General features: G+C 41.9%; 1 protein-coding gene and 1 non-coding gene across 2 annotated transcripts; both read right to left on the minus strand.

Annotated features, from left to right (window-relative positions):
* Positions 1 to 1093: 1093 nt before the first annotated feature.
* On the minus strand, positions 1094 to 1166 carry trnac-aca (transfer RNA cysteine (anticodon ACA)). Its single transcript has one exon. It is a non-coding gene; the product is annotated as a tRNA-Cys (tRNA).
* A 4301-nt stretch (positions 1167 to 5467) lies between these two features.
* Positions 5468 to 16218, minus strand: LOC133546614 (zinc finger protein 567-like). Its single transcript, XM_061892399.1, has 3 exons — positions 16067 to 16218; positions 14262 to 14484; positions 5468 to 7000 (listed from the first exon to the last, which is right to left on the minus strand). Exons 2-3 carry the CDS (start codon positions 14482 to 14484, stop codon positions 5955 to 5957), a joined length of 1269 nt encoding a protein of 422 aa, XP_061748383.1. The 5' UTR covers positions 16067 to 16218; the 3' UTR covers positions 5468 to 5954.
* Between the last annotated feature and the right edge of the window lie 10146 nt (positions 16219 to 26364).

Below are 26364 nucleotides of genomic sequence, written 5' to 3' on the forward strand. Positions count from 1 at the left end.
ATGCAATTTTACCAAGTGATAAAGTAACAGCACAAAGCACACATCAGTCATATTAAATGATGCATCAAGGACAATACTGTAATGACATCAAATAGATATTTTCAATTTCGCCAGAGTACCTGGTTGGTTTCACATCTTGTTCAATACCTCTTTTTTCAAAAGTGATCCTGCCACCGTCACCGTGTGGGTTGCCGTGACACTGGACACAAGACGCATCATAGCAGGTTTGACTGTTTATTATTTCAATAAAGCAGTCTTCTTCTGGCCATCCGATCGCGTCACTTTTCAGCGCGCGGGCTCTTCCTGCTTGCCGCCGCCGCACGCCTTTCGGCATCCGGCGTTTGCGTCCGTTGCAGGGGTCGTCATCTCACTCTCTCGTCCTTGATCGTCGTGCTCGTTTTCTGTTTGCCGTGGTGTCCTCGCCTACTCCTCCTCGCTCGTTCCTCCTTCCCCTCTTTTGTGCTGCAACAATAGACGAGCAGATTGAGCGCAGGTGTGTGGTGAACGCACCTGACTTGGCTGGCTGGGGGCGTCGCTCTGAGTGCGTCCCGCCTCCTCTCTCCGCCGCACGCCCCACCTCCTGGCCGCCATTGCGGGTAGGACCGACATTTGTCCGACCCTGCTGTTGGCTCCTCTGCTCCGTCTCTCCACACATCCAAAAAAAACAGGAAGGGTATGGTGCCATGACCCGGAGTCAAACCAGGGTTGCTGCAGCCACAACACAGAGTACTAACCACTATACCATCATGGCTGTAACAAACCATCCAGACTGAGAATGTGTTTGCTTCCCTGTTCATGTTCATAGACAGAATAGTCACAACTAGTTTGAATGCTAGTGACCAAGCCCCAACATGTTTTACTCTAACAAGAGGAAGGCGTGCTCAGGTAAGATTTGTTTTGTTTCACCTTTTTCCTCACCCACTTTATTCTAAATAAATGTCCCGAGTATACCAACAGATACAACTTCCAGTTATCTATTCACAATGATAACAAGACAAAATGTTCCAGTTAGTAGATATTTATTTTAAATGCAAAAAAACACTCTCAAAGAAACAGCACTGAATTTTGTTTCAGTTCAATTAACAAAAACCAATGAGCTAGCCAGGAGTTGAACCTAGAATCTTCTAATCTGTAGTCAGACGTGTTATCCATTGCACCACTAGCCCTATGTGAAGCCTGATTTTACTGTAGTACAAGTTGTATATTGTAAACATCTTAGGCCAAAGGAACACACAGTTTACATGAGGCTTACTACCAAAACAGGGCTTTACTGACTGCTTATGTTGGACTTTAAAATCTAGTGACCTTCTATTTGTTGCAGCCTGGGCCTTCAGCAGCTCTACCTGTTGCAGCTAACCTCCACTAAAAATTAAAACAAAATGCTTCTGGCAAAATTTTGGGGAGCATCCAAGTTAAATCCAGCTCAGAGTTGGCAAATTCGGGAGAGGAGCTTCTTTTTTGGTCAAAACCTTCTTTGTTGATGAGGATGTAAAACTGGCCTATCTGTCAAAAATGAGCTTTGGGTTCAAGCACTTGGGGAGCTTGAGCTTTGACAGTTCCCAGCTTGTCACTGAACATGCTGACTAATTCACCTTCACCTGAGGTTGCCAATATGGATGTTCTCTCAGATGTTGGACATATCAGCATTGAAAAGGTCCTGGGTAGCTCAGTCGGCAGAGCATCAGACTTTTAATCTGAGGGTCCAGGATTCAAGTCCCTGTTCAAGTGGCTGATGCTGACCTCCATACATTTCTCAAAAAATGTCCCTTTGCCCCCCTGCAGCAGTCCTTCGAATCTATATTTAATTTAAATAGTTTTCAACAATGATTGTTTTTCCTCTGTTTAATTTGAAAAACTGAAATTCAAAAACATCCCTCACATCCACTTTAGTTCAGGTGGGAGAGCGTTAGTGTGATCATCTGAAGGTTTAACCACAATACCTTAAACACAAATTGTTAGACAGTGTATCTGTATGAAAAAGTTGTGGTTAATATTTTGCTGTAGGTGTGTTGGATGCACCTTCACCTCACACTGAGCTCAGCTTTATTACTCTCAGTTTCAAGTTATACAGTCCAAGACAAACCCCTAAGGCAACAAATTTGTGTTTGAAACAGCCCGATGTAAGACTCAGTTAAAGACCAAACATTGGCTTAAGGAACGATACACCGTTAAACCACGTAACGCTTGTCCAAATTAAAAATGGAGGAAATGTTTGTAACTACTGATACTAGGATTCCACCAGCAAGGCTGGCAGGCCAGGGAGACCATTTCAGTATTGTAAGAGCCACAGGAGGCTTATTAACAATAGCTACCATTTTAGAAGCACACATATTTATGCTGAAACCCAGGATCGATCCAGGGACCTTCAGATCTCCAGTCTGACTCTCTCCCAACTGAGCTATTTCATCTATACAAATGCTTTGGGTTTACACATTCAAATGTAACCAAGGTCTGCCCTATTGGTGACTTTTGAGGGGTGGAAGGAGGTCTTTCCAAGGGGTCTCAAAGTCTAGTATTGGTCAGCAGAACAGGTACTTGAATCCCGGAAGCTCGAAAAGAATGTCTTACGCTCCATGACTGAGCATTTCAGGGCCTCTAAAAAATTTACCTAAATGCTCCTGAAGAATGTTTTACTACCGAGAATGTTATGATTATTGCAAACATTTGGCAGATTTTTCAGAAATTTTCAAAAGTTCTTAGCAGGCTAATAATTAAGTCTTCAAGTATAGATGAAAAATGCTGAAAAGAAAAGCAGTTTAAGCATCATGACCCGGAATTGAACCAGGGTTGCTGTGACCACAACACAGAGTACTAACCACTATACCATCACGGCTGTTCCTACTCATCTTGATTGATAATGTGTTTGCTCTCCTGATGTCTAATGTTAAACCATCTGCTCAAGCCACATTCTGTTTGAACGACATCATGGAAGAGAATCTCAATCAGTGTGCTAATACTTGATGTTCTGGGGAAATATTTAGGTTTTACTCCATTGTGGTGTAAAGAACAACTGCTAAGATGTAAAATAGTCACATTTATATTGTTGTGCTCACCTTTTTCCTCACCCACTTTATTCTGATTGAATGCCCCGAGTATAAGAACAGATACAACTACCAGTTATACATTCACAATAATAAAGAGAAAAAAAAACACATTTTTCAGTTTGTAGATTTAGAAAAGCCAAAGCAAAGTAAACTCCCCCCAAAAATCGCACAGAATATTGTTTCAGTTGAGTTAACAAACAACAGCACGCTGGCCAGGAGTTGAACCTAGAATCTTCTAGTCCGTAGTGAGACACATAATCCATTGCATCACTATCCCTACAGAAAGAAACATCTTGCTGTAGGACAGGTTGTGTTTCGTAAACATCTTACGCCAAAACAACACACAGTTTACATCCTCAGGATGTAAGACATTATTTGGATTCTTATTTGAACCACATCACACAGAAATGTAATGTATGAATGAGTGAGAATGAGGGAGGGACAGTTTTTGGGTTGGTGCACTAATTGTAAGTGTATCTTGTGTTGTTTATCTTGATTTAATTAAAAAAAAAGAAGCGTAACGGGTGATCCTTCGAGACAGATTTGAACCAGCGACCTAAGGATTTCAGCATGAGCAACTACAGTCCTCCGCTCTACCAACTGAGCTATCGAAGGTTAGGATCAAACAATACTAATTCTGATTTTTGAGTCACATTATTATCAAGCAATTAATCAATCAAAGTTGACTTCTATAGCCCTAAATCACAAGTGTCTCAAAGGGCTGCACAAGCCACAACGACATCCTCGGCTCAGATCCCACATCAGGGCAAGAACAAACTCAACCCAATGGGATGACAATGAGAAACCTTGTAGAGCAGTGGTCCCCAACCACCGGGCCGCGGCCACAGAATAAATGTTTATTTATTTATTTTTTAATCACAGTCAGTTTTTTACTGCATGCCACTGGTAAGCGCACGGGTGAGAAGAGGTTTTAAAATGATTAGCTCCTGCTTACTTTTACCGCATGCCTTGATTGAGCGCAGGAGTGAGAAGAGGTTTTAAATTAATTAGCGCCCCGGCGCCTATTCAAGGAACTACGGTATATTATCACACAACTCTTATGCTTAAAGGCTGTTGCTATGGTTATTATCAAGTGTGCTGAAATTATTTTTTCTTTGTCTGTGCAAAGCTGGCAATCCACAAGATTGCAAGCAAGTCTCTTATCAGTGTTTGTTTCCAGAACCGGCCTGCTGACTGCCAAGACCGAACATCGAGTACCGTGACGTAGACAGAACAGAGACAAGGTGATATCACGACTGTCAGCACATTTGCATTGTTGTATAATTATATATTGTGTCTAGCTGGAGCTGTGAAGATGACCCCCTTCCCTCAGCGACAGCCTCAGTGATGTAACCAGGGACCTCCCAAATAAATAGAGGCAGCACGTGGGCTGGACTTTTAGAACGTAGTTTGGATCTGTAACTAGAGTACAGCCCAAAACACATCTCTCCTCAATTGAGCAAAATGTAACTCTGTCTGTGCACGATTTCTTCCTTCTCGTCTGTTTAATAGACGCATCAGTGTTTGAACCTGACACCACTATAATCTTTTTCCTCTTTTCTACTCTTTTAGCACTCGACTTACCTTCATGACCTTCTCTCCCCTCTAGTCCTATCCATGTCCATACCTTCCTCATACATCAGCTCACTGTCCCCTTCCATCTCCTTTTAAGCAGCTACCAGAAATCCATAGCTGGATAATGGAGAGGTTTTGTGAAAAAATAATAATACAAAATAATTGCCTGAAACCAAAAATTAAAATGAAATACATCTCCTCTGTTCTGTACATCATTGTCCAAGTGACATTATATTGTCATCTTCCTCTTTATGCCATTTCCTCAAGGAGACAGAAAAACATGATACAACCTGCCTATCATGTGATTCTACCATGTTGGCAAAATACAAACACACAATATATTGACATATATAACACATAAAACATGGAATTAGAAGTGAACAGTACCCATCCCTACCAGCAAGTGTTGTTGTACTGGAAACTAATTTACAAACACAACTTCATCACACACAATACTCCACTATGGAATTGTTCTTATATTAAAATGAGAAACAAATCCATCTTTGAACAGCAATGGGTTGAAAAAGGCATTTGGTCACTGATGCACTTATTGACTGATAAAACTATTTTAATATTTCAAGATTTAATTAAGTATGACCTGCAAATAAGAAATATTACAAAATTTAAATAGGCTTTTATTTAAAATATTCTAGTTACTGCATCTTTTTTAATTGTTTTCTATTTCTTCTTCTTATTATTTTCTCTGAAACAAAAAAATACTTAAAAGTTTCCATTCTTTCTGAGATAAAAGAGTTAATCTAAATTAAAAAAAAGGATGGAATTGACCACTTAAAATTATATTATGGATGTTATTTTGCAATTGAAGACAGCACTTGTTGGTTCTGTGATTGGGAAACACAATAAACAGTTTATTTTAAGAATGTATGCAAAGTAAATCTCTGTGGAATGATGTACAATATTGGCTTTTGTCTGACACTCCAAACTTTGACTGATATTGATGTTGTTTTGGGGATGTTGAAAAAAGAAAAAAATACATAAAAAATGTTTAGAACACAATACTGGATTTATTTGATGTATCCACAAATGTAAGTTTGTAAAAACAAAATCCTTTCACAAAAACAAAAAAAAAAATCTGCTATTTTCTCTCACTTGTATATTGCATAAAGGTCTGGGGACATACATATAAAACAATCACAACACAATCACTATAATACAGAGTAATAACGATAATGAATAAAATAGATTATAGAGACCCAACAAATGAATCATAAAGTTGTTAGAAAGTCAAAATGAAAGTCTGGACAGTTTATTTCAAATCCTGCAGTTTCATTTGCTGCTGCTGTTCTCACCAGCACACTTGTGTTTCTTACACTGCTACTTAGAAGACAATCTTTCACCACACACACTGCAACTCAACACTTTCTCTCCTGGGTGTCTTCTCATGTGTGCTACAAGCTTTGATCGGTCACAAAAGCTTCTGTTGCAGATTGAACAAGAATGTGATTTTTCACCAGTGTGTGTTCTAGTGTGTACTTTCAAACTGTTACTTTGTACAAAACCTTTACCACAGATTGAACAGGAAAAAGGTTTTTCGCCAGTGTGTGTTCTCATGTGTACTTTCAAATATTGATTTTGTGTAAAACCTTTACCACAGGTTGAACAGGGAAAAGGTTTTTCTCCAGTGTGCGTTCTCATGTGCACTTTCAAATATTGACTTTGTATAAAACCTTTACCACAGATTGAACAAGAAAAAGTTTTTTCACCAGTGTGTGTTCTCATGTGTACTTTCACATTGTGACTTCGGACAAAATGTTTACCACAGACTGAACAGATAAAAGCTTTTTCACCAGTGTGTGTTCTCATGTGTACTTTCAGACTACAATGGTATTTAAAGGTTTTGTGACAGTGAGAACATGTGAAGTGAATGTTGTCAGTGTGACATGTCTTATCATCTTTAGAGTCTTCATCATCAGTGTCAGGAGAGTGTGACGTTGTGTCCTCACTATCTGATAGTGGAGCTAAGAGCTTGTCTGCTTGTGATCCTCCACAGTGGTCTCCATCAGCTTCTGTTGTCATGTGTTGTGTTGAGCTGCTGCTTGGAGGCTCCCCCCCTCCCCTCTCCTCACTTTCACCTTTCACCTCATCATCTTCACTCTTCACAGGGACACCAGTCACTGGGAACTCCTCCAGTCCTTCAAGATGATCTCCCTCTTGAGTGATGTTGTGTTCCTCCTCTTCCTCTTTAATGTGGGGCGTCAGTGAGTCTTCCTCTTCCTTTTTACAGGGAAGGGTCTGTGTCAAAGAGGAAAAGGAGACGCCAGAGGGTCCGTGGCGCCTGGTCTTCCTCTTTGAAGGATCCTCCTTCACCATCCTGAAGCTACTCTCCTTTTTTTCAGGCAGACGTTGTTCTCCACAGACGTCTGCAGGACACACAATGACAAACATGCTTGAGAAATGTCCAGATTTGCTCAGTCACATGAGGCATTCAGTAAGTTTACATGTACTTAACAAAACAAGTGATTATATTAATTGGCCTGAAAACAAACACATTGCTCTTTACAACATTATTCACAGGAATAGAAGACCACTTTTTACGAGGGGTGGGCAATATGGCCTAAAATCTAAATTGTGATAAATTCCCTTTAACCTGAATGCAGCTGGGATAGGCTCCAGCGCCCCCTGTGATGTTAATGTCACTTATTGATGTATAAGCTTGGAGAAAAGATGAGGTTGTTTACAGTGTAAATATGTATTCTGTATTGTTGTCTCTGCTATGATGCCATCTTGTGGTCGAGTTCGCTCACTGTGAGGGCTGTGGGTTTAAAGTGTATTTCCTTTTGCTTCATGCCTTGAACCTGAAGTAATGTTTCGTCATTTATCTCGCCAAGCAACGTTTGTATGTGAAACCGGGGATTTCCATTGGATGTGGAACGGCGCCCCCATAGGGACGGACTTGTTCCGTTTTTTGTTTTCAAGTCAATGTGTCAGTTTCCACCAGCTGGCTTCTATATTTAGTGGTCGACACAACAAAGCTGTAAAATTGAGCTAAAATCTGCTCGTGTGGGACAGGAAGTCATGTATGAACACAAAATAAATGATCCAGTTTACTTTCAAAGTAGAATATTCTGTTTAAGGTGGATGGTATTTTACACTTTGAAAAGTCCTAATGGACATGAAGTCAACTTGTCAAAAGGTTGTCAGACCTAATTTCACTTAATTGACACAAAGGGATGAAAACATTCTGATTCTAAAAGGCCCAAAATTAAAGAATCATAAAACAGGCATATCCTGGGCAGCTATACGGAGGTCTGTACTACAGCGTTGTATTAAAATGACTATTTCCATCTCCAACATGAAAACGAGTGTCGCTAACACTACTGCACACAGGAAATCATGTGGAGGAGAATTGCAAGTAGTCGAAACAAAGATTGTGAATGACTGACAAGAGGCCCACTTTGTTCATGTAAGTCTACTGTGGGATAAACAAAGTGAGACCTCTTAGTCCAGTTTAAAATCCACAGACCAAGAAGGAAACACTTGGATATAGCAATATATTGATGACGGCAAGAATTAAGTTATTAGGTTTATTTTCATTTATATCGGTCCTGGCCTACGATTGTGTGAATATTTTAATGCCTCTGGAATTCGTTTTTAATGCTTTTTAACACCATTTAAGGCCTTTATTTAGGCAAAGTCCGTTCAATGATTTTTAATGCTTTTTAATGACGCACAGAAACCCTGCTAAAGCTCTTAAATTTAAACAAATGTGGACCGATCCATACAAAAATCCACAATAACAATACCAAGCATAATATCAATATAAGGTAATTATAGCAGTTTGATCGATATTTTGTATTATATATATTTTGTTGAGTTTTTTTACTGTTTACAAACTCAGTAAAAGGGAAGACTTTAAGGGCATAAACCTAATGATTTAATTCAGAGCCATATTTAAATATTCAATTGATATTCTAACACCAGCATCCTGTGTTTTTGTCTGATTATGATTGCCAACAAAAATGTAATCATTCAATTATCCTGATGACTTTAAATACCAGTATCCGCATTGGTATGACCGATACTGCCCTGAAACTATTTGGTACTGGATCGATACCAACATTTGTAGTATCAGCCAAAACTAAAGTATCAAACAACAAAAACAGTGATTATTACATTTGAACAAAAGAGAAGACTAAGTGATTATTACATTTTAACAGAAGTGTAGATAGAAACACGTTACATTAGAAAGTTCCTAAATAAAAATATTCTTCATGGAATTATTGAGACATTTCTAGGATGTATTTACGATTTTTACGAGATTTTGATAGAATTTAATACAGTCTAAGGCAACTGGACGGTTTCAGGTTCGATTCTACTCACTGCCGTTGTGTCCTTGAGCAAGGTACTTTACCCACCTGCTCCCAGTGCCACCCACACTGGTTTAAATGTAACTTAGATCATGGGTTTCACTATGTAAAGCGCTCTGAGTCACTAGAGAAACGCGCTAAATAAATATACTTCACTTCATTTAAAAGGAAACCGCACTTTTGTAATTTATTTTGCCTATCAAGAACACATAATTTTCTTTTTTATGCATTCTAAATAGTAATAAATGCAATCACAATCTGTTTACAATAGAGGCTACTAGAGTCGCACTATTCTGCCTAAAAATAACTTAAAAAGCATCCAAACACCTCCATTAAGGTTTTATGTACATGCAGTAGGTATATATGTCATTTAGTAACAGGTACTTTTTTAAAAAGATGGAATATTTACGTATGTTTGCTTATTAGCGCATTACTTTCAAAAAAGCATCACTACATGTGCTTTTTTTTTTCAACATCACTGAATATTACACACTGCAGACTTCCTGAGAGCCAACAAACATAATACAACATCACTTACTGTACAATGTCTGCTGTCACTATGATGCAGACTGATAGACTCTTGTTATATTCCCGTTTAGATGAGGAAAGACTCATAATCGTCGCACGGTATGGGGGGTGAAGCCAAGCCTCTTTTCGGGCCTAAATTGGCTGTCAAAGGGAATCAACTTGTCAGAGTACGTCCTTATCCTTCTACTACCCAGGTGAGAGGCCACTTATAATAACAATATCACTAATACTTGGTTGGTATTCAAGCCACAAAATGCAAATGGAGTATTGTTGGTGCTTTTTGGATGGTTATAGAGGACCTCTCATTGGCTCCATTGCAAGTGGACTTTTATTTACATTCATGAGTTAGAATGTGATTTAAAAATATATATATCAATAGTCATGTATTTCATAATGATTGTGAAGGATAGAAAAAATTCCCCCAAAAAGTGCAGTTGTCCTCCAAATTCAAACGATTAGATTTAAAGGCCTACAGAAATGAGATTTTATTCAAACGGGGATAGCAGGTCCATTCTATGTGTCATACTTGATCATTTCGCGATATTGCCACATTTTTGCTGAAAGGATTTAGTAGAGAACATCCACGATAAAGTTCGCAACTTTTGGTCGCTAACAGAAAAGCCCTGCCTTTACAGGAAGTCGTAGACGATGACGTCACCCGTGTGATGGCTCCTCACATATTCACATTGTTTTTAATGGGAGCCTCCAACAAAAACAGCTATTCGGACCGAGAAAACGACAATTTCCCCATTAATTTGAGCGCGGATGAAAGATTCGTGTTTGAGGATATTGATAGCGACGGACTAGAAAAAAAAAAACGCGATTGCATTTGGATGGATTCCGATGTTTTTAGACATATTTACTAAGATAATTCTGGGAAATCCCTTATCTTTCTATTGTGTTGCTAGTGTTTTAGTGCGTTAAATAGTACCTGATAGTCGGAGGTGTGTCTCCACGGGTGTCTTGACGCCAGTGTCTCAGGGGAGTCGACGGCAGCTTTATGGATGGCACAAGCTCAGCTTTTCTCCGGTAAGAAGCGACGTTTGAACCACAATTTTGTCACCGAAACCTGCTGGTTGACATTCTGTCGTGATTCATGTTCTCTTGACCGCGCTCTGATCCATAGGAAAGTTTCACCTCCAGGAATTTTAAACAAGGAATCACCGTGTGTTTGTGTGGCTAAAGGCTAAAGCTTCCCAACTCCATCTTTCTACTTTGACTCCTGCAATATTAATTGAACAAATTGCAAAAGATTCAGCAACACAGATCTCCAAAATATTGTGTAATCATGCCGTTAAAGCAGACGACTTTTAGCTGTGTGTGTGTGCAGCGCTCATACTTCCTATAAACCCGTGACGTCTTGCGTACACGTCATCATTACACAACGTTTTTAAGATGAAACTCCCTAGAAATGTAAAATTTCAATTTATTAAACTAAAGCGGCCGTATTGGCATGTGTTGCAATGTTAATATTTCATCATTGATATATAAACTATCAGACTGCGTGGTGGCTAGTAGTGGCTTTCAGTAGGCCTTTAGGAACCATCCATCATCCATCCATCATCTTCCGCTTATCCGAGGTCGGGTCGCGGGGGCAACAGCCTAAGCAGGGAAACCCAGACTTCCCTCTCCCCAGCCACTTCGTCTAGCTCTTCCCGGGGGATCCCGAGGCGTTCCCAGGCCAGCCGGGAGACATAGTCTTCCCAACGTGTCCTGGGTCTTCCCCGTGGCCTCCTACCGGTTGGACGTGCCCTAAACACCTCCCTAGGGAGGCGTTCGGGTGGCATCCTGACCAGATGCCCGAACCACCTCATCTGGCTCCTCTCGATGTGAAGGAGCAGCGGCTTTACTTTGAGTTCCTCCCGGATGGCAGAGCTTCTCACCCTATCTCTAAGGGAGAGCCCCGCCACACGGCGGAGGAAACTCATTTCGGCCGCTTGTACCCGTGATCTTATCCTTTCGGTCATGACCCAAAGCTCATGACCATAGGTGAGGATGGGAACGTAGATCGACTGGTAAATTGAGAGCTTTGCCTTCCGGCTCAGCTCCTTCTTCACCACAACGGATCGGTACAACGTCCGCATTACTGAAGACGCCGCACCGATCCGCCTGTCGATCTCACGATCCACTCTTCCCTCACTCGTGAACAAGACTCCTAGGTACTTGAACTCCTCCACTTGGGGAAGGGTCTCCTCCCCAACCCGGAGATGGCACTCCACCCTTTTCCGGGCGAGAACCATGGACTCGGACTTGGAGGTGCTGATTCTCATTCCGGTCGCTTCACACTCGGCTGCGAACCGATCCAGCGAGAGCTGAAGATCCCGGTCAGATGAAGCCATCAGGACCACATCATCTGCAAAAAGCAGAGACCTAATCCTGCGGTTACCAAACCGGAACCCCTCAACGCCTTGACTGCGCCTAGAAATTCTGTCCATTAAAGTTATGAACAGAATCGGTGACAAAGGACAGCCTTGGCGGAGTCCAACCCTCACTGGAAATGTGTTCGACTTACTGCCGGCAATGCGGACCAAGCTCTGGCACTGATCGTACAGGGAACGGACCGCCACAATAAGACAGTCCGATACCCCATACTCTCTGAGCACTCCCCACAGGACTTCCCGAGGGACACGGTCGAATGCCTTCTCCAAGTCCACAAAGCACATATAGACTGGTTGGGCAAACTCCCATGCACCCTCAAGAACCCTGCCGAGAGTATAGAGCTGGTCCACAGTTCCACGACCAGGACGAAAACCACACTGTTCCTCCTGAATCCGAGGTTCGACTATCCGACGTAGCCTCCTCTCCAGTACACCTGAATAAACCTTACCGGGAAGGCTGAGGAGTGTGATCCCACGATAGTTGGAACACACCCTCCGGTCCCCCTTCTTAAAGAGAGGAACCACCACCCCGGTCTGCCAATCCAGAGGTACCGCCCCCGATGTCCACGCGATGCTGCAAAGTCTTGTCAACCAAGACAGCCCCACAGCATCCAGAGCCTTAAGGAACTCCGGGCGGATCTCATCCACCCCTGGGGCCTTGCCACCGAGGAGCTTTTTAACTACCTCAGCGACCTCAGCCCCAGAAATAGGAGAGTCCACCACTGATTCCCCAGGCACTGCTTCCTCATAGGAAGACGTGTTGGTGGGATTGAGGAGGTCTTCGAAGTATTCCTTCCACCTATCCACAACATCCGCAGTCGAGGTCAGCAGAACACCATCCGCACCATACACGGTGTTGATAGTGCACTGCTTCCCCTTCCTGAGGCGGCGGACGGTGGTCCAGAATCGCTTCGAAGCCGTCCGGAAGTCGTTTTCCATGGCTTCCCCGAACTCTTCCCATGTCCGAGTTTTTGCCTCCGCGACCGCTGAAGCTGCACACCGCTTGGCCTGTCGGTACCTGTCCACTGCCTCCGGAGTCCTATGAGCCAAAAGGACCCGATAGGACTCCTTCTTCAGCTTGACGGCATCCCTCACCGCTGGTGTCCACCAAGGGGTTTTAGGATTGCCGCCCCGACAGGCACCAACTACCTTGCGGCCACAGCTCCGATCTGCCGCCTCGACAATAGAGGTTCGGAACATGGTCCACTCGGACTCAATGTCCAGCACCTCCCTCGTGACATGTTCAAAGTTCTTCCGGAGGTGGGAATTGAAACTTTGTCTGACAGGAGACTCTGCCAGACGTTCCCAGCAGACCCTCACAATGCGTTTGGGCCTCCCAGGTCTGTCCGGCATCCTCCCCCACCATCGCAGCCAACTCACCACCAGGTGGTGATCGGTAGAAAGCTCCGCCCCTCTCTTCACCCGAGTGTCCAAAACATGAGGCCGCAAATCCGATGACACAACTACAAAGTCGATCATGGAACTGCGGCCTAGGGTGTCCTGGTGCCAAGTGCACATATGGACACCCTTATGTTTGAACATGGTGTTTGTTATCGACAAACTGTGACGAGCACAAAAGTCCAATAACAAAACACCACTCGGGTTCAGATCCGGGCGGCCATTCTTCCCAATCACGCCTCTCCAGGTTTCACTGTCGTTGCCAACATGAGCGTTGAAGTCTCCCAGTAGGACAAGGGAATCACCCGGGGGAGCACTTTCCAGTACTCCCTCGAGTGTTCCCAAAAAGGGTGGGTACTCTGAACTGCTGTTTGGTGCATAAGCACAAACAACAGTCAAGACCCGTCCCCCCACCCGAAGGCGGAGGGAGGCTACCCTTTCGTCCACCGGGTTGAACTCCAACGTACAGGCTTTGAGCCAGGGGGAAACAAGAATTGCCACCCCAGCCCGTCGCCTCTCACTGCCGGCAACGCCAGAGTGGAAGAGGGTCCAATCCCTCTCGAGAGAAGTGGTTCCAGAGCCCTTGCTGTGCGTCGAAGTGAGTCCGACTATATCCAGCCGGAATTTCTCGACTTCGCGCACTAGCTCAGGCTCTTTCCCCCCCAGTGACGTGACGGAACCAGTACTAAAAAAAAAAAAATGGTACTTGGTATACAGCTCTTATCTTCATCACTAAACCTTTGAAATATGCTGACATATGTGCTGCTAAGGTAAATAAACAGTAGCCATATTGAATGTTTGCCTTCATTTGACCACGTGAGGTAAGGAGGACGGCCTCTAGGTCACATGGTTACACCCCAGCAATTACACTGTTGATGATTGATGAGCATTCATTTTTAAATGGTGGTGTTAAAAAGCAAGTTTATTTTCATCTTTAGTGATAAATGTGTCCCCCGGATGAACATGTGTCACAAACATTGTATTAGATGATATGTGGATGTTGTGCTTACTTGGACTGTGATGAAGCTGTGAGGACTCAGGTGGTTTGTCTTCATGCTCTTCAGTCTTCACAGAGACAACAGTCAGTGGAAACTTGCTGACATCAGCCTCCTCCTGCCCTACAGGACACTCTCCCTCCTGACTGATCCACACTTCCTCCTCTTCCTCTTTAATGTGGGGGGGCTGTGGATCCTCCTGCTGCTGAAGGGGACGTTCTTCTTGACGAGCGTTCATCTGTTGGACGTCCGCAAGACAACACAAACAAACTTCAGCTATGATGTGTCAAATATTTTTTAATCTATCAAATATAATATTTTCCAAGTGAACTGACTCCACTCTGTGGTGATGTTCTTCTACACATGGAATAATCATCAGTTATTGATTATTATGAATTGTGTCATTTATCAAAAAGTAACAACTTATAGAAAACCTCCTGCTGGGATTTTAATACCGTCATGACTGCATGAAGTCAGTCTGCACGTACAAAAGTGTCATTGTGCTGCAGCATCAAGTGACGCCAACTGGCTCCTCCCACTACCAACCTACCAGCCAACCTTGACGTGCACCTCCAAAATAGTCCCACCTCACGTCAACGGTGACCAGGACTACAGAGCTGTGGTCGGTTGGCTTTACTTTTACGCACAATATCCTCTCCTTGTTCTCCATTACCTACCTGCTTGGCACTCAGCATCAAGGGTTGGAATTGGGGGTTAAATCACCAAAAATGATTCCCGGGCGCAGCACTGCTGCTGCTCACTGCTCCCCTCACCTCCCAGGGGGTGATCAAGGGGATGGGTCAAATGCAGAGGACACATTTCACCACACCTAGTGTGTGTGTGACAATCATTGCTACTTTAACTTTCTTCTGCGAAAGCAACATTTTTAACCCAACAGAAAACAAACAGAAGTGCAGCGAAGCACGTGGAACAAGTGCCAGTGAGTATATATATATATATATATACACACACATATATATATATATATATATATATATATATATATACAAATTCATAAATGTAAACAAATATTTTGAATATTTGGGTACCTCATGTTTTGACTAAATACAAAATATTGATGCAAATTCATTTTGTGTGCAGTATATTAAAGCTATTTTTAATATTTAACATTTATTTAATTAAATATTTATTTTAGTCTGACTGAATAAGCATTAATCGCTTACAATTGTGCAAATAGTGTATTCATAATAACAAACATCAGTTGATTTAATTTCCATGATATGTCCACCAAATGCAGCTGAGATAGGCTCCAACTCCCCCCCCGCAACACCAAATAGGGACAAGCGGTAGAAAAATGGATGGATGGATGTTATCAAGGTAATAGAAGTGCGTGCAAACATCATTTGTATTTATTGCTAATAAAGTTGACACCAACATAAAGCAGACCACTGCAATAATACATTATATTACACTGTCATTACAATAACAATAATATTTTTTTTCATCCTGTAAAGCATCTTTGAGTACACTGAAAAGCGCTATACCAAATAAAATGTATTATTATTATTATTATTATACCATGTGACTTATTCCAGACTTAAATTACGAGACGATCGTTTCTTTCTAGTAACAACGATTCAATGATGTTAAGCGTGACTGTAATATACAACAACAAAACAGTTAAAGTATTAAATAAGTCAATATAATTCTCATAGAGAACATATAAAATACACTCCTCAAAAAAAAAACGCTCGCATTTGCTACAAAGGCCTGCTAGCGGGCTAAAGCTAGCACGTTAGCTTCGAACAACATATGAGGTAAATAAGATAAATAATATGAAAATATATCATGTATATTACCTCATAAGCCGCGTGTACAAGAGAGGAGTGGAATATATTCTTCCTATTGTTACACCAGCAACTCTTTTTTGTCTTCTGTGGCCGGGCGAAGGAAGTGTGCACCACTCACTATTGTCCCAGTGAAACACGTGTTTGAAGGAAGTGTGCACCACTCACTATTGTCCCAGTGAAACACGTGTTTGAAGGAAGTGTGCACCACTCACTATTGTCCCAGTGAAACACGTGTTTGAAGGAAGTGTGCACCACTCACTATTGTCCCAGTGAAACACGTGTTTGAAGGAAGTGTGCACCACTCACTATTGTCCCAGTGAAACACGTGTTTGAAGGAAGTGTGCACCACTCACTATTGTCCCAGTGAAACACGTGTTTGAAGGAAGTGTGCACCACTCACTATTGTCCCAGTGAAACACGTGTTTGAAGGAAGTGTGCACCACTCACTATTGTCCCAGTGAAACACGTGTTTGAAGGAAGTGTGCACCACTCACTGTTGTCCCAGTGAAACACGTGTTTGAAGGAAGTGTGCACCACTCACTATTGTCCCAGTGAAACACGTGTTTGAAGGAAGTGTGCACCACTCACTATTGTCCCAGTGAAACACGTGTTTGAAGGAAGTGTGCACCACTCACTATTGTCCCAGTGAAACACGTGTTTGAAGGAAGTGTGCGCCACTCACTGTTGTCCCAGTGAAACACGTGTTTGAAGGAAGTGTGCACCACTCACTATTGTCCCAGTGAAACACGTGTTTGAAGGAAGTGTGCACCACTCACTATTGTCCCAGTGAAACACGTGTTTGAAGGAAGTGTGCACCACTCACTATTGTCCCAGTGAAACACGTGTTTGAAGGAAGTGTGCACCACTCACTATTGTCCCAGTGAAACACGTGTTTGAAGGAAGTGTGCACCACTCACTATTGTCCCAGTGAAACACGTGTTTGAAGGAAGTGTGCGCCACTCACTATTGTCCCAGTGAAACACGTGTTTGAAGGAAGTGTGCACCACTCACTATTGTCCCAGTGAAACACGTGTTTGAAGGAAGTGTGCACCACTCACTATTGTCCAAGTGAAACGCGTGTTTGGCCAACATTTGTTCCGCGGTTGAGAACACTTCGATGACGTCACACAGGAGGAAGAACAAAACAAGATGGCGTCTGGCGGAGAATACGTTGTTTTGGTTATTATGGTTTCTAGGTCTTAATTACAACGTACATGTGCACATTTGTGTCGTTTAACAGAGTAAACGTCGTTATTAATTGTTTGTATGCGGATACATTAGTCTGAGTGCACTTTGACGTGCTAGCCTAGCCTGCTGGTTAGCTTAGCTTGTTAGCTGCTAACAAAGAGAGGCGGAAGTGATCGAGACATCAAAGCAGAGATCCACTGTAAGTGTAAAGTGTTTTTATTGTGTGAACATGTCTACATTACAAATGATGTGAGTGTTGCGGAATCAGCGACTAACTGCTGCCATTGAAGAAATATTTGTGATGTTAGAAAAAAAAACGATAGCAGAGTACAAGGAGGAATTTTGTCCAACAAAAGAGGAGAAGGAGCAACAACATCAATTACTGGACGCTGTTTTCAAGAAACATCAAGTTGTGTTACACATCCATCCTTCCATCTTCTTCTGCTTATCTGAGGTCGGGTCGCGGGGGCAGCAGCCTAAGCAGGGAACCCCAGACTTTCCTCTCCCCAGCCACTTCGTCCAGCTCTTCCCGGGGGATCCCAAGGCGTTCCCAGGCCAGCCAGGAGACATAGTCTATTCCCCGTTGCCTCCTACCGGTCGGACGTGCCCTAAACACCTCCCTAGGGAGGCGTTCGGGTGGCATCCTGACCAGATGCCTGAACCACCTCATCTGGCTGTTCTCGATGTGGAGGAGCAGCGGCTTTACTTTGAGTTCCTCCCGGATGACAGAGCTTCTCACCCTATCTCTAAGGGAGAGCCCCGCCACACGGCGGAGGAAACTCATTTAGAATAGAATAGAATAGACTTAATTGTCATTATATTTGCATATAACGAGATTAAAGACTCCAACTAAAGGTGCGGTAGTGGGAACAAATATGGGTTCAAATAAATAACACAAGAGCTAATAAGGGAAAATGAACACTTGAAATAAACAGACCGCTTCGGCTGCTTGTACTAGTGATCTTATCCTTTCGGTCATGACCCAAAGCTCATGACCATAGGTGAGGATGGGAACGTAGATTGACCGGTAAACTGAGAGCTTTGCCTTCCGGCTCAGCTCCTTCTTCACCACAACGGATCCATACAACGTCCGCATTACTGCAGACGCCGCACCGATCCGCCTGTCGATCTCACGATCCACTCTTCCCTCGCTTGTGAACAAGACTCTGAGGTACTTGAACTCCTCCACTCGGGGCAGGGTCTCCTCCCCAACCCGGAGATGGCACCCCACCCTTTTCTGTACGAGAACCTTGGACTCGGACTTGGAGGTTCTGATTCTCATCCCAGTCGCTTCTCACTCTGTTGCAAACCGATCCAGTTAGAGCTAAAGTTCCTGGCCAGATGAAGAGACCTAATCCTGCAGCCACCAAACCAGATCCCCTCAACGCCTTGACTGCGCCTAGAAATTCTGTCCATAAAAGTTATGAACAAAATAGGCGCTTTGGTGGAGTCCAACCCTCACTGGAAAAGTGTTCGACTTACTGCCGGCAATGCGGACCAAGTTCTGGCACTGATCATACAGGGAGCGGACCGCCACAATCAGACAGTCCGATACCCCATACTCTCTGAGCACTCCCCACAGGACTTGCCGAGGGACACGGTTGAATGCCTTCTCCAAGCCCACAAAGCACATGTAGACTGGTTGGGCAACCTCCCATGCACCCTCAAGAACCCTGCCCAGAGTATAGACCTGGTCCACAGTTCCACGACCAGGATGAAAACCACACTGTTCCTCCTGAATCCGAGGTTCGACTATGCGGCATAAACTCCTCTCCAGTACACCTGAATGGACCTTCCCGGGAAGGCTGAGGATGCTTCTACATATTGACACAAATATATAAAAAACACTAACCTTGTGACGGATGCTTTTGCAATTGTTTTATTTGATCTTTCACAACACCTGGTGGCCACAATAATTCATGAAGTCAAGCTCATGGCAAAGAACGTTGAATGATGCGGACACGTTTGTTACTGGATACTTGCTATCAGACTTTTGATTTGGAGACTTTGTGTACGTATTAAGCAACTATAATTATTTGATATGCTTAAATGTGCTGTTTTAGCTTAGCTGTTGTGTAGCTGCTCGCTCCTCGTAGCTTACAGCAGGTGTGTCCAAAGTGCAGCCCATAGCTATGTTTTTAATTGACAACGGGGAATTTTGAAAATGTGGTATTTGCGTGTCGGTCCAATCAGCAGCAGTTACGCCCTGTTTCCTCATTGGACCTAAGTCTTTGGCTTGGTAGGCGGGTACGAGGCTACCAAGCCAGGTGGTACGAGCACGAGCACAGAGGAGCCTTTGTAGTGGTGTCGCAGCTCAGTGGTCGTGCCGTCAGGTAACACCAGGAAGGTTCTTTCTGTGCGACATTCACCGGTGCTTTTTTTCTCCCTGGACTCTGACTTCATATCTGGTGTTGTCCTTCAGACCTCGGCCAAGAAGCCACGTAAACAGTGTGAAGAATGTGGGCGATAATAGTGTGTGTGCGTGGGCATGAACTTGCACCCACTTTCAACTGGAACTCAGGACATATGATTAGTTGCACGGCCTATTCTAATCTATATTAAACAGCGTCCGGGGCTTGCGTCCACTGCGGGGGTGCGTCATCGCTCTCTCGGTGTGGGTCGTTGCGCTCTTCGTCTGCTGGCCGTTGTTTCCTCCTCCGTGCTGCTCCCCCGCTCGTTCCTCCCTCGCCCTTTTTGTACTCTAGCAGCAGATAGACAGATTGTAAGCAGGTGTGTAATATACGCACCTGGCTCAGATTGCCGCTGCAGTGTCGCTTCGCGTGTGTCATGCCTCTCCTCGCCGCCGCATGCCCCGCCTCCTGGCCTCCAGGTGGGCCCGCGCTGCTGCTTTCCGCCCATTGTCGGCCCGTCGGCTGTGTCTCTCCACACATACAATGTCTGCTTTCACTGGGATGCCGACTGATGGGATGTTCATATCTTCCCGTTTAGATGAAGAATTAATCATCGTAAACGGTTAAAAAGGGTGGGTGCAAAAGAGCATACTACTTAATCTTTCTAGCCATCTCCAGGTCTAAGTTGGATGTCAGTGTTGACCAAGTTCTCGGTTTATGTCCACAACCTTCTACTACATAAGTGAGAAGCATGATTTATATTCTAGAATTAGCTTTCACCATCTTAGAGGTGAGGAAGCAGCTCAGTATGTCAATATAGCAGCATAAGCTAGTTACTTCTGTGATCAATGCGCCGCTAAAAGTAGGTCCTTAGTGTTAGCGCTTATAATAACAATATCACTAATACTTGGTTAATATTCAGGTCACAAAATGTAAATGGTGTATTGTTGGCAGTTTTTTTGGAGGACTTTGTGGGTCTAATAGAGGAGCTCCCATTGACTCCAATGTTAGCTGATTTTTGCTCACGTTTATTAAATAATTCAATTTATAAAAGTTTAAAACATATGTCTTACATAAGGATTGTGAATGATAGGCAACATTTTAAAAAGTGCAGTTTCCTTTGAATTTGTCAGATAAGTAAACAGTCCTTCAAATTAAATATGTAAAACAATTGAGGTTGTTTATAGATATTATCCACTATGAAGTTACAGTCAAACTAAGCACACAAGGGAAAGTAAATTCATATACACATGAAGTACACACGTGTAAGAATCATGTTAAACACCAAAATATTGTCTTGTTCTCCTAAAGTCAATATCGAGTATCCTTTGGTGAGCTGACCGTATCGTCACACCCTTAGTTGAAAGCACACCATGACATGACATGACACTTCCACGTGATGTAGAACAGTAGTCCCACATTTTAAACATACACACACATCTGAAGAATATTAAAAAATAAAATTGGTGGGCCAAACAAAATGTCTTGGCAAACTAATGTTTGGTATGGGCGATATGACCTCAAATCTATATCCTAACAACAATACATGTCACAATATATAATTTGGTGTATAATTGATACTAGAAGAATTTTAAAGCGGGTTACAAAAGCTCCTAATTTGGCAGCTGACATATGCAGTAACATATTGTATCATTTATAATTGTATTATTTTGTTGAAAAAAATATTTTTAATGTACTTGTTTATTTACTGTTAATATCTGGTTACTTTATTTGAGAAAATAATACTGGAAATGATGTAATATTTTACTGCATATTTCAACAACTAAATTAGGAGACTCTGTAGCCTGTTTTAAAATGGTTCTATTAGTAATTCAATATGAAATAATATATCGTAAAATCAATTTTAAACCAAATCGTTTATCCATAGTAAAAAGTCCTGTTGTTCTAGTTGTTTTTTCTTTTCCTGTGAAAAATGTTGTAAAGAGTAACGTGTTTGTGCATCACTGAGATTTCAAGACAGTTCATACAATAACTTGTTTTTCCTAAGTGCATGTCAAAGTACTGAATGCATTATGTGACTGAGCAGATATGGATGTTTCTCAAACTTGTGTTTGTCTTGCAGACGTCTGTGAAGAACATCTTCACCCTGAGCAATAGAAGTGGAGCTTCAGGATGCAGACGGAGGAGCCACAGCACAACCTCATTAAGAAGGAAGAGGAATACCCACTGATCCCCCATTTTAAAAATGAAAAGGAACACCCACTAATCCCCCATTTTAAAGAGGAAGAGGAGGACCCACTGACACCCCATTTTAAAAAGGAAGCAGTGGATCCACTGAGCCCTCACATTAAGGCGGAAGAGGAGGACCCACTGACCCCTCACATTAAAGAGGAAGAGGAGGAACACAGCATCAGTCAGCAGGGAGAGCATCTTGAAGGACTGGAGGAGGTTGATGTCACCAAGATGCCAGTGACTGGTGTCCCTGTGAAGAGTGAAGATGATGAGGTGAAAGGTGAAAGTGAGGAGAGGGGAGGGGGGGAGCCTCCAAGCAGCAGCTCAACACAACACATGACAACAGAAGCTGATGGAGACCACTGTGGAGGATCACAAGCAGACAAGCTCTTAGCTCCACTATCAGATAGTGAGGACACAACGTCACACTCTCCTGACACTGATGATGAAGACTCTAAAGATGATAAGACATGTCACACTGACAACACTCACTTCACATGTTCTCACTGTCACAAAACTTTTAAATACCCAAGTCTTCTGAAAGAACACATGAGAACACACACTGGAGAAAGACATTTTTTGTGTTCGATCTGCGGTAAAGATTTTACTCAAAGATACATTTTGAAAATACACATGAGAATACACACTGGAGAAAAACCGTTTTCCTGCTCAGAATGTGGTAAAAGTTTTGGAAAAAATCAAAGTTTAAAAGTACACATGACAACACACACAGGAGAAAAACCGTTTTCCTGCTCAGAATGTGGTAAAAGTTTTGTAAGAAATGAACGTTTAAATGCACACATGAGATCACACACTGGAGAAAAACCTTTTTCATGTTCAATCTGCGGTAAAGATTTTACTCGAAGGGACCATTTCAAAAAACACATGAGAATACACACTGGAGAACAACCTTTTTCATGTTCAATCTGCGGTAAATATTTTGCTCGAAAGAACTACTTGAAAATACACATGAGTACACACACTGGTGAAAAACCTTATACTTGTTCAGTATGTTGTAGAAGTTTTATACAAAGTATGCATTTGAAAAGACACATGAGAATACACACTGGAGAAAAACCTTTTTCATGTTCAGTCTGCAGTAAAGATTTTACTCAAATGCACCATTTCAAAGCACACATGACAAGACACACTGCAGACAAACCTTAAACATGTTCAGTGTGTTGTAAAAGTTGTATACAAAGTCCGTATTTTGAAAAGACTCATGAGAAGACACCCAGGAGAGAAAGTGTTGAGTTGCAGTGTGTGTGGTGAAAGATTGTCTTCTAAGTACCAGTGTAAGAAACACAAGTGTGCTGGTGAGAACAGCAGCAGCAAATGAAACTGCAGGATTTGAAATAAACTGTCAAATCTTAACTTCGACTTTGTAACAACATCAGCACATAGATTCTAACATTTATAGATTAGATATTTCAGATTATTGCTTTTTTCAGTCAAGTACATGTTTTAATATACAACATTGTGTACTTTTATTTAAAAATGAACACAACACTTTGACTGTAAAGATGAGAATAAACAGGACAAAACATGTTACGAATACTTTTTATGTGTATAGAGATATTCAGAAATCATGTTTGATTTTTAATGATGTTGTAGAGTAACTCCTTTATATGATGTACATATTTGTTTTACATGTGTTCATACCTTTGCTTTTGAATACACATAAATCCCTCTTAATTCAAATTTAGTGGTTCACACTTGAAACACCTTCTGGACCACTTCTGGAAACATATTATTATTTACTTTATACATTTTCAGCAGTTGTCTTTTATACAAGATCATTTACTTTTAAAATCTGTGACTTTATGAATCATTTGTTGGGTCTCAATAATCCATTTTTTTTAATTAATCTGTATTACTCTCTTTTGTAATATGAATATTGTTTTATATGTATGTCCCCTTTATGCAATATGTAGATTAGAGAAAATGGCAACATTATATGTGGAAGGTTATGAAGGATAGTTTTGTTTTTAATAATCTACATTTCTTATTTTTTTTAAAAACTACACATGACAATTTAAAAAAAAAAAGTTGTTTATGATTTTGTTCCCCCTTTTTTAGAATCCCTCAAACATTATCAATTTCAGAAAACATGGGGAAGTTTGGATTGTTAGGGAAAAGTCAATAAAAGTCAATCCATCCATTGTTTCTACCACTTGTCCCTTTCATTTTTTATGTATAGCATTTAATCACAAACTTGTCAGCCAAAGGGTGTTGTGTTTTGGAGAAACTCCTTCTGTCAAAGTGCTGTTCAACACTGTAAAGAGGAACCCAAGGATGTGCAGGACGCTGAGTAAAACACATTTTTTACTGCGGAAATCTACTCACAAAAACAATCCAAACAGGAGGAAACAAAAAGCGACGGTGCGAAACAGAGAAGACAAAATGTGCATCGTGGACAAAATAACAAAAGATACATATATACAAAAATGAACTAAACTTGGTTTGGAGTTACAAGACGTGCACAATACAAAACAACACCAAGATGGATGGCACTGGGAATGGCCAAGGTAGGAAAATACTCAAAGCATAGAATCAACTGGCATGATGTGGAATCGCTGAGTGCCATCCAGCTGTCAAGGTGCTGCTTAAGTAGCACCAGGGTCAATCGGAGGCAGCTGTGCACGTCCCACAACTCCGCCCACAAAGGCAACACAGGGACTTTAGGAGGAAGGAGAAATGTAAGAACAAGATCAACTGCACCAAAAGAGGAAAACTGACAATACAAACCACAAGGTGGCAGCAGGTGGTGACACCTTCCCTCAAATTAAATTTGGGAAAAAAATGGACTGACCATAAGAGATAAATCATTACAAATGAAGTTAAATCATTCAAAAGTTTACCTTTGTAATTCACTTCTATCCAAATAAATCCAGGATGGTTCTCCAGAATGTTCCATTCGAGAATGCTGTCAAACTGTTATGTCTACTAGGAAAATTAAATTCCAATACATTGTTAAATATTTGAATATTTTTACGAAAACAAGTTGTATGTCTTTGTTTAGAAATTTTGAAATCGACAGGTTTACTTTTATTTTCACAATAAGTAAATAGTATATAATAAAATAGTTTTACCGTTGTGGGAAACTGGTTGTACTTATTTCTCTCGCGAGATTTGGAAAAGAGCTGGTTACTGGTTTCTCTCGCGAGATCTGACAACACAGCGCGCGAACCAAACACGGCGAGGATAAAGCAAGATGGCGTCTGACGGTGAAGACGTTATTGCAGTCGTCACAGTTCAATGTTCTTAATCTGTGCCTCCATGTACACATATATGTCCTTTATTACACTCTAGTAAATAGAGTAAACATCGTTAATAACTGTTTGCATCCGGTTATATTAGTGTGAGAGCTCTTTGACGTTTCTCGAGCTAACTTAACTTGCTAGTTAGCTTAGCTTGTTAGCTGCTAACAAAGAGAGGCGGAAGTGATCAAAACACATCACTAAGTAGAGATCAAGTGTGAGTGTAAAGTGTTGTGATTGTGTGAAAATGTGCCAAAGAACCACAGCAGAGTACAAAGAGGAGCTTTGTCCAACAAAAGAGGAGAAGGAGCGACAACATGAAAAACATCAAGTTGTGTTGCACAGAACAGGTTTGTTTACTTCTTACTCTCACATCTTTACTAACTTTATATTTCATTATTCACACTATTCTTAAATAGATTGTCTACAGGAAGATTAATTGTTATGTGAGGATGATGCACTAATTGTTTTACATTGTTGATAAGAAGGAGACATTGTCAGACACACAATATTTATGAGAGGTTGATGTTTGTAACAATGTGTATCAACATGTTTACACAAAACTCACACAGTCACCGGGGGAATATTCCAGAGAGCAGGTTAAGTGCAAAGTCCTGAGTATGGAAAGCTCGAGAGTTTTACCTCCAAAAATAAGAGAGGTAAGACAAAGTCAGAGTCAGTTACCATGGTGACTGACGCTGTAAACCTAGCCTGCTAGCTGGCAGGTTTGACAAGTTATATATGTGCGTCAAAGCATACTGACCTGTTATTTCCTTCATTTTGGTGCACCCTCCCTGAGATCGGTAGGTTGTGAGTTCAAACCCCAACCCAGTCATACCAAATACTATAAAAATGGGACCATTACTTCTCTGCCTTGCACTCAGCATCAAGGGTTGTAATTGGGGTTTAATCACCATAAAAGTTATTCCCGGGCATGGCCACCGCTGCTGCTCACTGCTCCCCTCTCCTCCCAGGGTGTGATCAAGGGTGATGGGCCAAATGCAGAGAATAATCTCCCCACACCTAGTGTGTGTGTGACAATCATTGGTACTTTAACGTTTTAACGTGTCTGTGATTGGCAAAAAAACAAAGCCTGATCTAAAGATGACATCTTGATCTCATACCATCTCAAACTAATTGGCCGTTCATTATTAAGTGAAATGTTTTATAGTCGCTTAAATTTGTCTTTAACCAAGCAACACTGTTTTTTCCAGTTACTCAACTAATCGGAAACATTTCCAGTAGAACACTTGATTAATAACATTTTCAATAGCCACAGCCCTATATTTCATGTACAATTTAATATTCAGCATGT

This window comes from Nerophis ophidion, unplaced genomic scaffold (genome assembly GCF_033978795.1).
Source record: "Nerophis ophidion isolate RoL-2023_Sa unplaced genomic scaffold, RoL_Noph_v1.0 HiC_scaffold_34, whole genome shotgun sequence".
In the NCBI taxonomy this organism is placed as follows: domain Eukaryota; kingdom Metazoa; phylum Chordata; class Actinopteri; order Syngnathiformes; family Syngnathidae; genus Nerophis; species Nerophis ophidion.

What these genes read in the sequence shown, in the direction of transcription:
- LOC133546614 (XM_061892399.1), bottom strand. Translation starts at nt 14,484, where the DNA reads ATGAACGCTCGTCAAGAAGAACGTCCCCTTCAGCAGCAGGAGGATCCA. An exon ending in ACAGCTTCATCACAGTCCAA is followed by an intron (nt 7,001 to 14,261) that starts GTAAGCACAACA and finishes TGTGTCCTGCAG; the next exon opens with ACGTCTGTGGAGAACAACGT.